Consider the following 16,292-nt stretch of genomic DNA (forward strand, 5'->3'; position numbering starts at 1 on the left):
TCAAGTTTCTAGTGTCCTGCTTTTTCCACAGTGTTTGTAGTGTCTCAGCTCGTAATTCACCAGGTATCATGTTTCCTTGCCGTGTGATTGCGCTGTAACCGCAGATGAGCGAGCTCAGAGCTGAAAGGTCCGGCCCAATAAGTCACGCAGATATGCGGACCCGGAGGGGGGAAGCACAGACTAACTGAAACCACCCTCCCCTCCTCTTGAACGAGATGGGCTCAGCTCCACAAGCAACAGCCCCAGCGTTCAAGGCTAGCTCTATAAATCTGTCCGGGGTGGGTGGGGGGTGTTTACTCCCTGATTTCCCCGTGTGTAGTGAAGACTAATTTGGAGCTGCTGGAGTCTGACTACTAAGGCAGAGGTTACAGAAGGACAGCAGAAGCCAGACGGTTTGGTACAGCGAGACTGACCAGAACCAGACTCCATGTAGATTCTATGTAGAAATAAGCATTAAAACATTGTATTGTAAGAAACGGGGGGAACATCCATAGTTTTATTTATTTATTTCCCGTCCTTATTCACTGTAACATACGCAACTGCGTGAAGCCAAACTGCCACAAACATTTCTATTTATTCATAATCTATTTATTTATTGTATTCTTTTCCTTTACCTCTCTGGATGTATATATAGTTATGTCATAGCTATCCCTTGAATAGGAAAACAAATAGACTGTGAGTCAATCTAAGAGTATATAAGGCTGAGAGAGTTTTTTTTTGGTACAAGATACTTTTTTCTACTCTTTACACTTTCAAAATGTACCATATGTGCATATAATATATATATGTATATATATATATTTTTTCTTCTCTCATTGCTTATAGTATGGCTTGAGGATGTAATAACAATGCATTCTGAAAATAAAAGAAAACATTGTATTTATAAAACTTTCAACTGGTTCATGGAAGTTTTGCTGGAAACCCCCCCCCCCCCCAGAAACAATGGAGTGAAAAAAACATTTTACAACATGGATGTTTTCAAGGTTACTATGCCGTGGTTTTTGACGTTTGCACAGCTAAATTGTCACCATCCTATCAGAGTTAAATAAACTACTGCGGCATAATTGGCAGTTAGCATGTTAAGTGTCTTTAACACCTCAACGATTTCAACTCCTGCAACTGAATCCTCAACTTCGACACTTCAACCTCACTCAATACTTTCAATAACAGTAATTTTGACCACCACTTCAACTTCTTTCACTATTTCAAATGTTTCCTCTGAAAACTTTCCTCAGAAACCTTTTGCCTTCTCTAAATGTATTTCATTTTACTATTTTGCCCCTTTACAAACATGTAATTATGTCTAAATGATTTCTTACATGAGAAGCATCGCGGTCTGCAGTTCTTAGTCTTTAACTAACACTTCAAAACGCTTCCAGGGTCTCAGGTCTTCACCTGAACAAAACCAAAGTGCAGCTCTTCTGACTCCCGCGATGTTGAGCTCTTACTCAGTGCCTTCACTTTGTTTCAGTTCATATACGCTGACGCGGAACCTCCACTTAAAAAACAGCTCAATTCATCACTTACACCTCAATGATTCCAACTTCTTTCAGCACTTCTTACTTGCTCACTTCACTTCACAGTGCTTCACTTCATCAGGGTTTGCCTTATCTTGGCACCTAATTTGACTTTAAACCAGGTAGAGCCCGTGAACCACCGCAAAGACAACCAGCCCAGCCAATACGACCGGGAGCAGCTTCGGACTTATCCGCCCAACTCGCCTCATGGAATCAAAACACGTGCATTTTTTTCTTTCAGTGTACCTACAGTAATACATACGTAGTGTGTGTGTGTGTGTGTTTTGCCCATGCTTCCCATGTGACGACTGCTTATTTACGCCACTGGAACAGCTTCAAGAACGCATGCATCCAAACTGTCTGCCCCCTCATCCCCTCATGTTGGGAGATAATCAACATATTTTCACTATCTCCTGCTCATTATGGCCAGTACACACTGATTACAGGCTGGATTTATGGAGCTCTGAGGCACGCACGCACACACACACACACACACACACACACACACACTCCCCCCCCCTGCTTTGGCCCGGGGCCTCTGCTGGAACTGGGTAGACGTCGGAAGGGAAAGGATGACAGCGAGGAGGAGGAGGAGGGCGGCGAAGGAGAAGAGTAGAGTAAAAGGGAACTGGACTGTTGAGAAAATAAATATGGAGAGAAAGGGGGGGGGTATTTTTGGTTATTTGTTGGTACAAAGCATAACAGACATTGGCTTCATGGAAAGCGTTTCTGATACGACCTGCGGGTCCGAGTGGAGGTATTTTGGAATGGTTTTCGATTGATAATGGCCACAGCAGAGGCACCGGCATTGATTAATAGACACTACTTGCAATATGCAAGCATTTGAGGCAAGCACTCGTGCACAGGACCACTACAGAATCATTTCAGTTCACTAATGCCACAGTGGGAATGAGCAAGATAGAGGTTTCCCCTGTGCAACATTCTCATGGTCACGTTGTGAGACCCGCTGGTGGAGCCGGAGCGTGAGCTGAAGACTACAACCAAGATGTGGATGTGGCAGAACTTCAGAGAGTGTTTTCTATGTAGGGGACCAAAGGAGATATAGTCAGTCTAACCCAACGGAGGGGTTTAAATGTGGTCTATAATAAGACCCTTCCCCCGGGGATCAGACAGCCCCGGACTGAGGAGAAAGATCCTGGTTTCTCAAAACATCAAACTGGGGACCAGCGTTTCCATATACCCGCCCCCCCCCCACACACACACTCTCACAGAAAGGCTGGTTATCAGCTTTTTCCCCACCTTGACCTTTGACCTTTCCATTGAGTATCATCTCACCCAGAAATGCATACATTAAACTTGACGTGTTGTGCAAATACGATGAACCCAATAACTGGAGTTGTTACATAATTCAGACATAAAAGTATTACTGTTGTTATACAGTAATGACTGTAGGACATGTGAAGGAATTACATGTCTAACTATAAACTCTTTTACAGCGATTTACAGCCCAAATACTTTCTTTATTCATACTGCACTTCTCAAAACAAAGTTACAAAGTGCTACAAATAGCAAACAGCGAACACATGAAACTGAACATAGAAACACACAAAAACACAGCAATAAAAGAATAAAAGTACGCGATAAAAGTGCATTTTAAGCTTTGATTTAAAAGAAGCCACTGACTCAGCCTGCCTCATTTTCCTGGGCACGGTGGCCCAAAGGCTCTGCCCCCCTACCCCATTAGTCTTCTGCCACGAGTCCGGAACACATAAAAGGCCTCATGCCCCCCCCAGTTCTGTAAAGTCTGTAGTAAAAAGTAGTATTACTTACGAACAAACAAACTCCTAATCGCATATTTCAGTTTTAAAAAAGCAACAACAGACCCTCCTACCCACTAGGAGGGGATATTGGGGGGGGGTATCTCTCCCACTAGGTGGCACTAAAACACATGACCGATTTTCACAATAAAGTCAACACACCAAAAACTGGAATTAGTTATCATTTTTAATAATATCATCTTAATTCAAGTAGATCAAAAATGTAATAGTCATACATCCAAACAACAGAGACACGTGTCAACAGACTAAAACGCAGCCAGCTCAGCTTTCCACTGAACTTTAAAAAACGGTGCACGCACCAAGTTCTCTCCGTTTCATACTCCCTCCAGCAAACAGGGCCCCCGCCCCCCCCCCCCTCATCGTATCACGTGACACGGGGTTCATTTTAATTCATTCATAAACATTTGGTCCGCTCCTGGACAGATGTTTGGGACTGAGCTCATATTCACTGCAATATCCTGGACCATATATATATATATCTATATCTATATCTATATATATATGAAAACTATAGCAAGATACAATAAAAAAACAACAACAACAACAACAACAACAAAACATTATCACAAAATGAAGGCACAGCCAAAGCAGAGGAGTCATCCTGACTTCAGTGCTTGTGGGGGTTGTTGTGTTTTTTTTTTTGTTGTTGTTGGAATGCATAAGAGGAAGAATTCTTGCGGATGGGAGGGACGAATATCGTAATAAATATTGTTCAAAACAATATTTATTCATTGTTGGAAATTACCAAGTGCCATGCTTTCCTTCCACAGGATCTATCCTCAACTGTGTTACTGTGCAATCCAAACGGATTCACCGTTTTAAAAAAAAGAAGAAAAAAAACCCAACAAAAAAGAAAAAGGCCACTAATCAATAGAATGAGCGTGCATCACACTCGTACAGGACCTCGTACAGTTCACGCTGCGATCGCAGCCGCTTTACACCGACTGATGGCTTTCGGTCAGATTCTTTCAATAGCAGGACTACTGAGTGCTGACGTCATTGTGCTTTATTAGACGTGTTAAGTGTTCGTTAGTATCACAGTGCTCCACCCAGTCTGGGTTTATAAAAGGACATCTTGAACAGCAAGAATATTGACAATATGTCTTGAATTATGTTCAAGGGGGGGGGGGGGGGGGGGGGGGGGTTATCTGTGTATCACTGAGGTATCATTAGAGGCACACACTTCAAGTAATTTCAGGTATGAAGGAGGAGGATTCGACAGTATGCAATCATAAAGAAAGCCACGTGTGATTTAAAAAGAAGTTTGGAAACTCCAGGAACCATTGAGATGGTTTTGAAAAATTGTGGACTGTGGAGGCCAGCATGTGGGAAGTAGTGCAAAAAAAACAAACAAAAAACACGAGTTGTGTTTGACCAACATCTCCTGTGCGGAAATGCCGTCCAAGGCAAAGGACGCTTAGTGCTCTTAAAAAAACAAAACAAAACACGGGGCTGCCACGTTCCCAATTCTGCCTGGCGTTCACAAAATAATAATAAAAAAAAAACCACATTTCATGGTTCTTGCATATAGAATTCTGCATTTCAGCTTGTGAAATGTGCGCAGGCTTTGACGTGAAATTACAACAAACAAAAAAATACACAAATATGATCTCAAACATATCTTCTGTTGGTAAAAAACAAAACAAATTCATAATTCTATATGCTTTGGATAAATTGAGGTAATCGTGAGCATTAGGGTGATGGTACAAAACATGTTGGTTCTGTAATGGACTGGTGCTTACATGGGTTTGAAAAGGGGCTCAACATTCCATCAAACAGGGGATCTACTGGGTCTCGAGAGTCCATAATCCTTTTCAAATAAATGAGACATACTAAGCTGCTCCCCCCCCCCCACCCCCCTTCTGCTGCTGCTGCTAGGCTGCGTCACCTTGATTGTCTGGCGGGTGCTTAAACCTGCAGCTGCAAACTCATTTGTAAGGCAACGGAGACGTGGACGTTAGCGGCTGACTTACTGACTGAACATTCGTATGAATGGATTTCACGTGGACTCTCCATGAAACGGCTGCAGACTCTTTGGAAATGTGCCAGGCGGGTTTGGCAATATTAAGGTCACATGACAAAACATGGCCATGGAGTCCATTATAGAGCCTTGTGTGCACACACACATGCACACAACACCTCTCTTCTTACACGATGACAATGGACGACATCAAATGCTTAAAATGGGGATGGGTCAAGAATTCTGTGGATTCCAAAAAAAAAAAAAAAATTGGTACACACAATTAACACAAATCAAATCACATACTGGCACTGACGACAACCTGAATCAAAAAAAGATGGGCACTTACAAAGATGTTGAAAATACAAATACAAAGTTAAACAGATGACCGGATCATCAAGCTACTGCCTAACAGAACTCAAGTGGGTCCGTCTGGAAAGGTCCAAGATGGCGTCTCTATGCGATTCGGAGCGGTGCTGTGCTTCATTTGGAGGTGGGGGGGGGGGGCAAACCCACGTCGACATGTGGGTTCTATGTTGATGTAATAGAGCCGACTGAGCCACTAATGAGATCTGGGGGGGGGGGGGGGGGGGTGCTACCAAACACACCCCTCGCTACAGCACCAGCTCATCAACCGCACACCCGGGTCAGTGAGGCACTTTCACGGGGGTTTAACGTTAACAATGCTTAGGGCGTGTTCACTATGACCGTGGCGGAAAACACACACTTTTTAATTTTTTTTTTTTTTTGGATGATTAAAGATTTCCTCGATTCATTGAACAGTAATCTACTGTTAATTACACTAACCGCCTAAACTCCCCTGACGCAGATTAATTCTACTCCTTCAATCATTGTCTTTTAAAAGACATATATCTATTAACACAATACTCACATGTGCGTTGGAGAGAGTTATTGGTTGCTTTAATCTGTTTTGTTTTGTTTTTTAATCTCCATGCTGGCCAAGAAGTAAAAAGATAACAAGTACTGTATTAAGAGCACCTTGGTAATAATGTTTCTAGACGCTCTAACGGGACAAGGAAGGTCTCTTTGTGCCATAGAGTAACTGAACAGAACACCCTGTTTACTTACACGGCCCACTATATTTACCGTCTGCCATTTATTTTATTTTACTTATTTTTTTGAGTGTAGAAAAATTCCAACAATGGAATGAGGAAAAATCCTCACTGGGATTTTATAGGTGGAAAAATCAGCAGCTGTGATGATGGAAATTCTTGAGTGTTAATTCTCACTATAAAGTAGGCTGAGGAGCATGTACGGCGTTATAGAGGCTGTAGTGAACGACGGCAAAAGAACAAACAAACTGCACATTGCACGAACACAAGCACGTCGGGGAACACGGAGACGGCTCCATCTGATTTGACTGCCACCACAAGACCGCCATCTCAGCTTTGCTCTTTGTCGAGCGCGGCCCTGGTTTATTACTAACAGGCGCCTTCTTGCCACTGCTGTAGATGTCTTAAACGCTATCGCAGTGGCACCGACCCGTCATGCCTTCCATTGAAGCTCAGCCTCTCTTTTCTTTCTTTTTTTTTTTTATACGATATTCTCTTACATATATTCAGGAATTTTATGGTTCCGTCTTCTCTACAAAAATAACACGTTTTACATCTTTTTTTTTTTTTTTTAAACTACCTGATTCTTTTTGTCAAACTGAACGACTGGACCGCGTCACAGTGGAACAGCTCATTGTGCGCGCGAGCGAGCTACCCACTCTGTTAACATACATGTGCACATATCTGGGCAGACCCCAAAAGCCTGCGTCGTCGGGGGTCGCTCTCTTTTTCTTCGTCTTTGATTGCTGCTATTTTCAATGCACAGTCCCAGCCTGGCAAAAAGTTGATTTCCAGTTGTTTTTGTTTGTTGTTGTTTTTTTTTTGAGAGGAACTGGACAGTGTGGTACAGTAGCTGGGGTTGCGCGCGTTATAAGTAGGAGAAAAAAAAAAAAAAGAAATCACAAGGCCGTCTCCTGAACCGTGTGAGCCGCCAGTTGGCACGAGGGCAGAGCCATCCTCGTTTCCAGGTCTTCCTCCTCGGTTTGTGCTCGGTCACTCTCCGTCTCCTTGTCTTCCGTGACCGTGTCCTCTTTGCAGTAAGCTGCTCCGTTGCTGTCTTTCTTGGCCATCTGATAAGGCTGTGTGTTGATTTCTTTGGGCTGGTCGACAAGGATAAAAGACGGGGATTGAAAGACTCAGGTTACGGTTTAAACGAAAAGGAGGGGAAAAAAAAAAACAAAAAACAAAAACGGAGTGCGAATATGATGTTACCTTCTGAGCCAGAGGAGTGACGCAGCAGAGCTTCTCTCTGTAGCGCTTGGGCAGAAAGAAGAGCAGCGTGCCCAGGACTGGAAACACTGTGCCGGGGGTCAGGTCCTTCTCCTTCATAGGCCCTAACATGGACAGGACAGCAATTTACCTTTGAGCATTTTGGCCTTGAAGTGAGTAATAGTTAAGAACAGGACAAAATGAAACAACTGGAGTGAAACCAGGAGCATGTTGGTGAGGTGACATGACACAAATTACATGAAGACAAACTACAGCCTCGCTACTGTCGTGTAATATCAGGGTGCACATCATACAAAATACTGACAAACATTTCTGTTAAACATTTGAATACATTTATTTGGCACACTATAGCAAGCTACCCCGAATCTTAAGCCTGTGAAGCGAGCAGCTAGTGAGCCTGCCAAGTTCACGCCAATATTCAAGCATGGATGTATTAAACAAACGGATGAGTTATCCAAACATTTGCTCACCCAGCGAATATGCTGAGGAAAACTGATTGCTTGAATCAGAAAGTCATATACGCAGTGTTGAATGTTTGAACCCCAGGTCACGTGACGCCCACACAGATTTATAAGCTCACATCTGAAACTATCAGGTCTGCAATATTTTTAAAGCCACCAATAGTCATATCAGAATATTATTTTCGTGTACTCTCGCGATTGCTAATGTGACGCAGACTCAAATGGTAGCAGTGGCAATAAGGCCATTGTTAAGGTGTGGCAGCGACAGGTTTAAAGCGTGCCTGTACCTGTTAGCAGGCTGACGAGCAGTCCCACCACCACCACGGTGGTGGAGTTGTGAGCGCTGTACCACATGTAGGACAATGAGTAGAGCGCCTCCACGCCCGTCGGCCTGAAGGAAAGAGGGAAATCATGACATGAGTGAACACCTGCAGGCTGTCTGTAGTGTTCAGTAAGAAGTAACGGAGCCAACACGTGTCTAAAGAGGTTCAGCTGTAGGGATTCATGCGTTACCTCGGCTTGGATGTGGCGGCGCTGGCCAGTGTGGTCATGATAGCGGTGGTCACGTTGCCGTCAAACAGGGGCAGGGCTGTGGCGTTGAGCGGCGGCACTGGGACGGGACCAGACATGCGCATCACAAAGCTGCCAATGCCAATCCAGAAGGCCATGGCGAGGCCCGCTATTAAGCCGACCACTGCACCCTGAGGAGGCGACATTGTTTATCTGTTAGTATACTGAAACAAAAGCTAATGAGTGTGAAGACAGAATAAAATCACACATTTAAAAAAAAAAAAAAAAGGGGGGGGGGACTCACTGTAGGGTTTGCCCAGGGAAAGAACATTCCCAGGCAGAAGAGGCCCAGCAGAGGACCACCCACCATCCCGAAGATGCTGAAGGCTGCCTGAGGGCACAGAGGACAGCCGGTTAACTGCACTGAGCAGCTGCCAAAAAAAAGGAGATTTTTCTATACAAAATAAAATAAATTAAAAAAAAAAGAAAAAGGCACATGGACACAGTTTTTCCTTGTCTAACAATGTCTAACTGTTCCAATTAACTTTTCTTCATGTGTGACTCAAGTGAATACGTTTGATACCTGCAGCACAGATCCCATCAGAGAGGCGAGGTAGGCCATAGCCAGACACACCAGGCCGTAGGCCAAAGCTGTGGACCACGCAGATGACAAGGAAACACAGATGTTATATTCACCAACATCAAGTTTGTAAAAGAACACTGTATCTAAAATTGCATGACCCCGACCCCCCCCCCCGCCCCCCAAAAAAATGTACTCAGGAAGAGAACAGAATTATAGCGCTCGTCTTACCGAGTCCCTTGGATAGCATCGTGGCTTTAGCTTCAGTCATGTTCGGAAAATGAGGTTTAATCAGGTCCTCCATGGTTACTGTTGCTAGGGAGTTAAAGGCTGATGAGATGGTGCTGGAGGAGGACAAGAAAACGGGACTGGATGAACAACGCATTACATGGCCTTCAGGACATGTCCAAGAGCAAAGGGCCCCGTCACTGCCCACGTTTATTTTCTCCATTAAATGATCGAGTTTCACCCAAAATCAGTGAACAAAGTCCTAAAAAAAAGTTGTGTTTTTGTACAGTAATCAGTGAGCCCTGGGAGGGGTGGGGGGGGGGGGGGGGGATTATACAGTACCAGTGCTCCCATTCAAGAGTAGAAAGTAGCATAAATTTAGAAATAAGAGTATGTACAAAAATGAGATATATATATAAAAAAATATATACACATTTGTGAAAAATAAAAGTAAAAAATATATAAAATAACAACGTATATGTCTGTATTGCACTGGTATAAATAGAGAATAATAACCAACTACCTGCAAGTAAGCCTTCAACAGTGGATGATCCTTTACTTCCAAGTCTGTTTTCTTGGGTCATTTACCTGAGAGCTCCACTGAAGAGACAGGCCACAAACAGCCCTGGGAGCCCGGGAAGATCCCTGAACACATCCATCACAAAGTACAGAACCATCTGCACAACAACAACAACAACAAAAAGAAAAAGCTAAACATTAGGATGCACGTCCGGAGGCAAGAATAACAAAAGGCGCTGTACATTCACTACAATTTGGGGAACCGTGAAGGCAAATTAGTGTTCACCTGGTCATTCGTTTTGACGTAGCCCTTGTCCAGGGGGCTGTCCTCTCCATAGCGGGCGAACATGACCAGGCCCATCAGACAACCTAAACACAAGACAATCTGCTGGCATGGGAAGACGACGTAGCAGGACCTGGAAATGGGAGAAAAAAAACTACTGTCAACAATGGAGAGAAGATGACTAACATTATAAGGACACACATGAAAAGTAACGTTTAAAAACGGGGGGGGGGGGGGTCAGTTTTCAATAACAATAACTAGGACTCGGACATAATCTTGCCAGCCACACCTGTATAAAACTTCTAGACCCCTAGGTCCAATCTTATGGGAGCTGGGGAGATTTTTTTAAGTTTGTGGCGTCACTGGTGTCCCTGATCATAGCAGCCGTCAGCAAACATTTCAGAATATTTACGGTCCTCACTGTTGTCGCGTTTTCTGTCAGAAGAAGGCCGGTTTTTGTTGGACATTGGACTTCACAATATTCTCAACTTGGATACATTCTTATGAAAAAACCCTTTGCTGAAGTTGATTGGTGGACCCTTACGGACTAAAGGAATATAAATAATTGAGGAATGGACACATACTCGGACTTCTCTAACCATTGGTCGCATGTCAGTATTGACAAAAGTTTAAACGTTGATATCTTTATATGGAAAAAAGGAAAGTAGCAACATCAATACGGAAGAATACTTAAGACAATAGTTACAAATGAACTGCCTGGTTTTTTTTAGACTGCAGTTTGACTTGGTTCTGCTTAATGGGTTTTACAGTAAGTGTTTTTCACATTAATACTTCTTGTAATACATGTTATTTTAAAAACAGCAAGGGTTAGCCGAGCATGTTGCGACACACTGATGGTACTCACATGATGGCCTCTTTCTCTGTGCGAGAACTGAGGTATCTCTGGACCTGGGCCTGGTTGACCCCGTACAGAGCCAACATCAGGAAGACGCCTCCCACGCCCAGCGTCCAGAAGGTGTGCCGCTCCAGAGGGTCGGGGTTCAGGCTACACGGGACAATCCGAACGTGTGAACATTGATTCCAAAAACTTAATTACTAAATGCTTAATTCTACCGCGCTTCAAAATATGCTGACGACTCACTCTAATCCAGCTATGCGGCTGCCGTTGACCGCTTTCCTCCACACCTCTGCTATGCCCCCCGCCTGACTGGCCCCCACCACAATGACCGCCAGCTGGCCCGCAAACATCACCACCGTCTGGAACACGTCGGTCCAGATCACCGCCTTGAGACCCCCCTGGGGAAACAAAGATTCCATAATGACCAACATTATGCACACAACTACATACATACATGAGAAACGTAGTACTGTAGAGTAGTTTTAATTTGCTGCCAACATTTGTAATACAAATATATTCGTTTTGGTTTAAAAATGTTAATCTTGTTACTTGTTGTTTAGCTTTTGTAATAGAAAAATAGTCGTCAACAAATAACATGTTGTCACTGATGAAATTAATATTCACTGGGGAAAGATTTGGGGACTCACCAGAGCAGTATACACAGTGCACACCAATCCCATGGCCAACACGGCCCCCCATAGGTGAAAACCTGTCACTGCAAGTGAACAGAGTCAGGGCATTATCACAACACTGCAAAACAGGGTCCTGGATTATTCAGGCGAACATTACATAACTACAACATGCTCAGTATTGAATGCCATCAGTTACTTTGGGGTCCTGTTGGTGTAAAATGTGGAGTCATGCATCCTACAAATAAAATACATATATATATGCGGCTTACCTGCATTGAGTGCCAAGGCTGGAGCATACAGGACCACCCCCATATAAATGACCTGCAGAAAAGAAAGAGACAGTGAGAGAGAGAGAGACAGAGAGAGAGAGAACACATTGCAGAACAGGAAGACATGTCATGTGTCGGAACGTGTCTTAACTGTGAAGCGTCCTGTGACTATACTGAGCATTTCTAGAAACATTTTATCTGGAGGAGGACAGATTTAACGGACCTCGGGATAGTTTAATAATATAACTACGTGTACACAATTAAGATGTTTGACTGGGTATCATCATTTGCTGATGAAAAGGCAAAGTAGCCTTTGAGCGACCCACCTTCAACCCCTGTTCATACACATTTATGAATTCATTTTGGGGAAATTCCCTACTGTATTGATTTGCTTCAAATTACATTACTTGACACTGTTAGTGCTTTTATTGGAGATACAATTTAGATGCTGTTAACCTCATAAAAAGGACACACAAACCGCAATATAAGTTTTACAAGGGTCAAAGTTCGAAGCTTCATTTAGTTGCGTAAAACAATAATTTTACGTAATTTTACGTGTCAAACAATTACTGAAGACATTTCGGTGGTCATTTCATCACAACTTAGGGCCAATTAGATCCCTGATTCCTGCAAGTGTTGACATGACAAAAGGCTAGAAGCTAATGCACAAAAGAGAGTACAAAACAAAAGACAAAAGATACCATCTGAAAGATGAAGGTCACGGTCCCACATATGCGAACCGTCTTGTTAAAGCGCAGCTCCAGATACTGTCGAGGGGGAGAGAATGTCAAAAAAAAAAAGAAGAAAACAAAAAACAAAAAACAAAATCAAAAGACTGATTTAAAATATCATCTCAGAGTCATTCTGTGATATATATGGTCAGTGCTGTGCATGTTTATTCGCATTGTCAAAGCAACATTTTGTTCACAGGACATTACTGCGGTGCTCGTCTCTGGCAAATGCCTTATCAGTGTCATTGAGGCTCACGAGCGGAACAGTCAGTCTGGCTGTAGATAAAGAACCTTTAAAAGATGTTCAGTCTTGAGACAAGAACATTTGTTTCTGTTGAACGTTAACACGTCAAGGATAAGACGTTATGAGGACAGATAAGAATGGTAATCTCTGAGATCATACTTGGGAAAGACAAGTGTAAAACAAAAACAGGGAGGAAAGAGGACATTTACAATTAAGAAATGTTTGAGGAAATACATTAACAGGTCATAAATCCACCATAATGGTACAGTCATGTCAAACTACGTGTGCGCGTTATGTGTTCATTCTCTACTAGCGTGTACCTCATAGGCGCTGGACAGCCGCAGTCTGTAGAAGACTGGTATGAAAACGTGAGCAGGGATGAGCAGGCCCAAGAAGTAGGAGCAGCCCAGGAACCAGTATTGAGTCCCAAAGGTGTACACCTCAGATGGAGCGCCCAGGATGGCCACCGCCGACTGGAAAGTGGCCAGCAGGGACAGGGACACGGGCAGGCAGCTCATAGAGCGGTCAGCCATCAGGAACTCCTTTAACAAACAAAATGTTGGTTTCAGATATTTCTAAAAAACAAAACAAACAAACACTAAAAACTAAAATTTTGTGACCATCGAGAGGTTGAAATTGACCCCGTGGTCTTAAATGGTGTAGAGTGAAAGTAAGGGAAGTATTGTCAGGAAATAAATGGGAGAAACAAATAGTGTCAACACCAAATTGTACCTGTGTTGTGCGCTGGCGCCCACCAGAGAAGGCATAGAAGAGGCCGATGCCAGCTGAGGCCACCAACAGTAAGGCAAAGATGACGTAGTCCACCGTGGTGAAGTGCATTTGGACTACCTCTCCCATGATGATGCTGAATGTGGGGGATTGGGGGTGGGGTGGGGTTGGAGAAATGAAGGCAGAGTGGAGGCACAACCTCTGGGCCTGATCACGACGTCAAAGACAGCGTTTCACCCATAGGGAGAGACTCACTGAGGGGCTGGAGCCAGAGAAGAAGAGGAGGAGAAAATTTCTCTTTCGTCAGTTTCATAACAAACAGTAAGTTTAAAATCAGCAGAGGGGTACTCCATCAGAAATCAAATCACCTTCTGGCCTCGGCCCTTTCAATTTGAACACATTTTTTCCTATTTTCCTCTTCTTTTTTTTTTTTGACCAACCACTCAGGAGACGGGAGCTGTCAAACGCTGACCCATATTAGACTCGCACCCCGCCTTCAGACACAGATGTCTTAAAATAAATAAACTTACAAACAAGGTTACAATTTCAATACGTTTGGTCCAAAATAAATGCATACGCAAATTTGCCTCCCCCCCAGTTTTTAATATGTTATAAGGTGGACACCTCTTTACATCTCCTGAAGTTTCCATGTTGTGCCTGCTATGGGTTGAGCAACAGCAGATTTCTGAGTATGTGAGTATAGGTGGGCTAGTCAGTCTTGAACGTTAACTATGATATTCTGTTTCACCTCAAAAAAAACCCCCAAAAAACCTAAACTAAATTTTGTATGTTCTGCCGTTGCTGTGTGTGTGTGTGTGTGTGTGTGTGTGTGTGTGTGTGTGTGTGTGTGTGTGTGTGTGTGTGTGTGTGTGTGTGTGTGTGTGTGTGTGTGTGTGTGTGTGTGGCTCCACTAGTGTGAACGCATCGGCCAAATCGACCACCAGTGAGGAAATAGAAAAGTGCCTTCTCTTGTAAAAACTTACATGTAATCTGAAACTAGTCAGGTTGTGACGCTGTTGTACCAAAGCAGGAATTTGTCAATAAACCGTTGTTTAATATTTTCAAGTACACGTCCTGTACAGTGCTGATTCATGTGAGAGGCCAAAATGTGTATCAAGGGTACAGGTCACGGTATAGAATATAGAACGGCCCCATAATAAAAAGCGCTACTAATCTTCGAAAATCGAAGTTTAATCTAGATTATTGTTTTCAAATGTCATATTTCTTGTTGAAAATGTCACTGAATGTACCATTTCTGAAATCAAATATCATAGGAGTAAATCAGAAGCTTCACAGCAGGTTTCTTTACTGTATTGAAGAGCTAAAATTTGCGATACAGTTGGAAATAAAAAAACAAAACAGGAAAGCACATTTATCCTTTCCTTCTGCTTACTCAAGAAAAAAACACACATTTTAAGCATCCCAATCTGCTTTCAACAGTTACAATTAAGTCAGCATTATGTTTGTGTCTATTACAGCTGGACAAAAACAACCTCATTAATCACTGACGGCGATTTGTAACAGCTTGTCAGAGCGGAAAAGAAATCTTGAATATGACAGAAAAAGCTACAAAGAAAAACAGCAAAAGGACTTAGCGTACCTACTGAGATCAAGCTGCTGCTGCTGCTGCTGCTGGCTGACAAAGACTGGCCACTCAGACTTAAGGCTCACTGGAGGGGAGTGTCTTTGTCACAACCTCCAAAATCATGGCCCCTGCGGAGGCATTCAGCAAAAAAACATTTACCACACGTGAGAAATGCATGAGAAAGAATGGCCTGTCTCAATATTGTTACGAAATGATTCGATACCGGTACAATGTTTTTCCAAAAAACAGCCGCTTCTTTTCTTTCGGGTAGGGATTGTTTTAACCAAACAAAACCCAATACCTTGTTGTATTTTTACGAGAGATAACTTTTACACTTTCACTTTAGGGGACGTTTTTTTTGTTGTCAACAATGAAGACAAGTTTTCGGCCCCTCACTGTGCTCGTCTGGAAATAACTCCCCTACACATCTCCTCTTTCAAGTGTGTTGTGATGCAGACTCGCGCACTACTTATGATGAGGGCGAGATAGCTGAAAGTAAGGAAAGTTACAGGCAAAGGTAAAGGACGGTCCTAAGACCTGGAAATTAGTTATCATTTTTGCACTTAACACAAGCCTGAGAGATTTTCACGTTTTGTTCTACGCCAGCACACAATCCACTCGAGAATTTTGAAGCTTTTACGTCTTAAAAAAGGTGATTGGAAACAAGTGGCCAAATTAAGACTACAGAGGCTGGCTTCGCGCCACCTTTACAGCCTCGTTGTGTTTATACTCTCCGTCTATCTATATTCTCTTACGAGTTGGAAGCTTAGTGGTGGTGACGCTGAAGTCATGCGACTGTGGTGAAGTCCCTTTATAGGGTCAGGGCCTGACTTCTAGCGGTCTGCATTTACGCTTCAAAAATCATAAAAGTGGTGTTCATTAGTGAAGATTATCTTGCTGAACAAAACGTGTAAGAATCATTAACTGTTTGTTTGCCACAGAGCTTATTTTCTGCAGGAATCCGAAAGCTCTGAGCTCACACAAGCAAAACTTTCACATAGACAACATTCGAGCTGTTCTTTAGAAAGGCACTTCGCCAGCCACCTTCACATGCTGGCAGCTGTAAATGGCAGTGAAGGGCAA

General features: G+C 43.1%; 1 protein-coding gene across 1 annotated transcript; it reads right to left on the reverse strand.

Moving 5' to 3' along the window:
- Positions 1-7,248: 7,248 nt before the first annotated feature.
- slc5a6a (solute carrier family 5 member 6a) lies at positions 7,249-13,753 on the reverse strand. The gene is made up of 16 exons (XM_070925684.1): positions 13,628-13,753; positions 13,216-13,437; positions 12,622-12,687; positions 11,921-11,972; positions 11,667-11,734; positions 11,263-11,417; positions 11,026-11,166; positions 10,164-10,293; positions 9,947-10,035; positions 9,362-9,474; positions 9,134-9,201; positions 8,855-8,941; positions 8,554-8,741; positions 8,328-8,431; positions 7,562-7,683; positions 7,249-7,449 (listed from the first exon to the last, which is right to left on the reverse strand). The coding sequence occupies exons 1-16, from the start codon at positions 13,751-13,753 to the stop codon at positions 7,249-7,251; spliced, it is 1,932 nt and encodes a 643-aa protein (XP_070781785.1).
- Between the last annotated feature and the right edge of the window lie 2,539 nt (positions 13,754-16,292).

Source organism: Enoplosus armatus, chromosome 19 (assembly GCF_043641665.1).
Source record: "Enoplosus armatus isolate fEnoArm2 chromosome 19, fEnoArm2.hap1, whole genome shotgun sequence".
NCBI classification, from domain to species: Eukaryota; Metazoa; Chordata; class Actinopteri; order Centrarchiformes; family Enoplosidae; genus Enoplosus; species Enoplosus armatus.

Coding starts and splice junctions, on each gene's coding strand:
- slc5a6a (XM_070925684.1), bottom strand. CDS start 13,753: ATGGGAGAGGTAGTCCAAATGCACTTCACCACGGTGGACTACGTCATC. Junction 9,475..9,946: donor CTCTTCAGTGGAGCTCTCAG/GTAAATGACCCA, acceptor GTCCTCCTCCAG/CACCATCTCATCAGCCTTTA. Junction 8,742..8,854: donor TTCCCTGGGCAAACCCTACA/GTGAGTCCCCCC, acceptor TCGCCTCCTCAG/GGTGCAGTGGTCGGCTTAAT.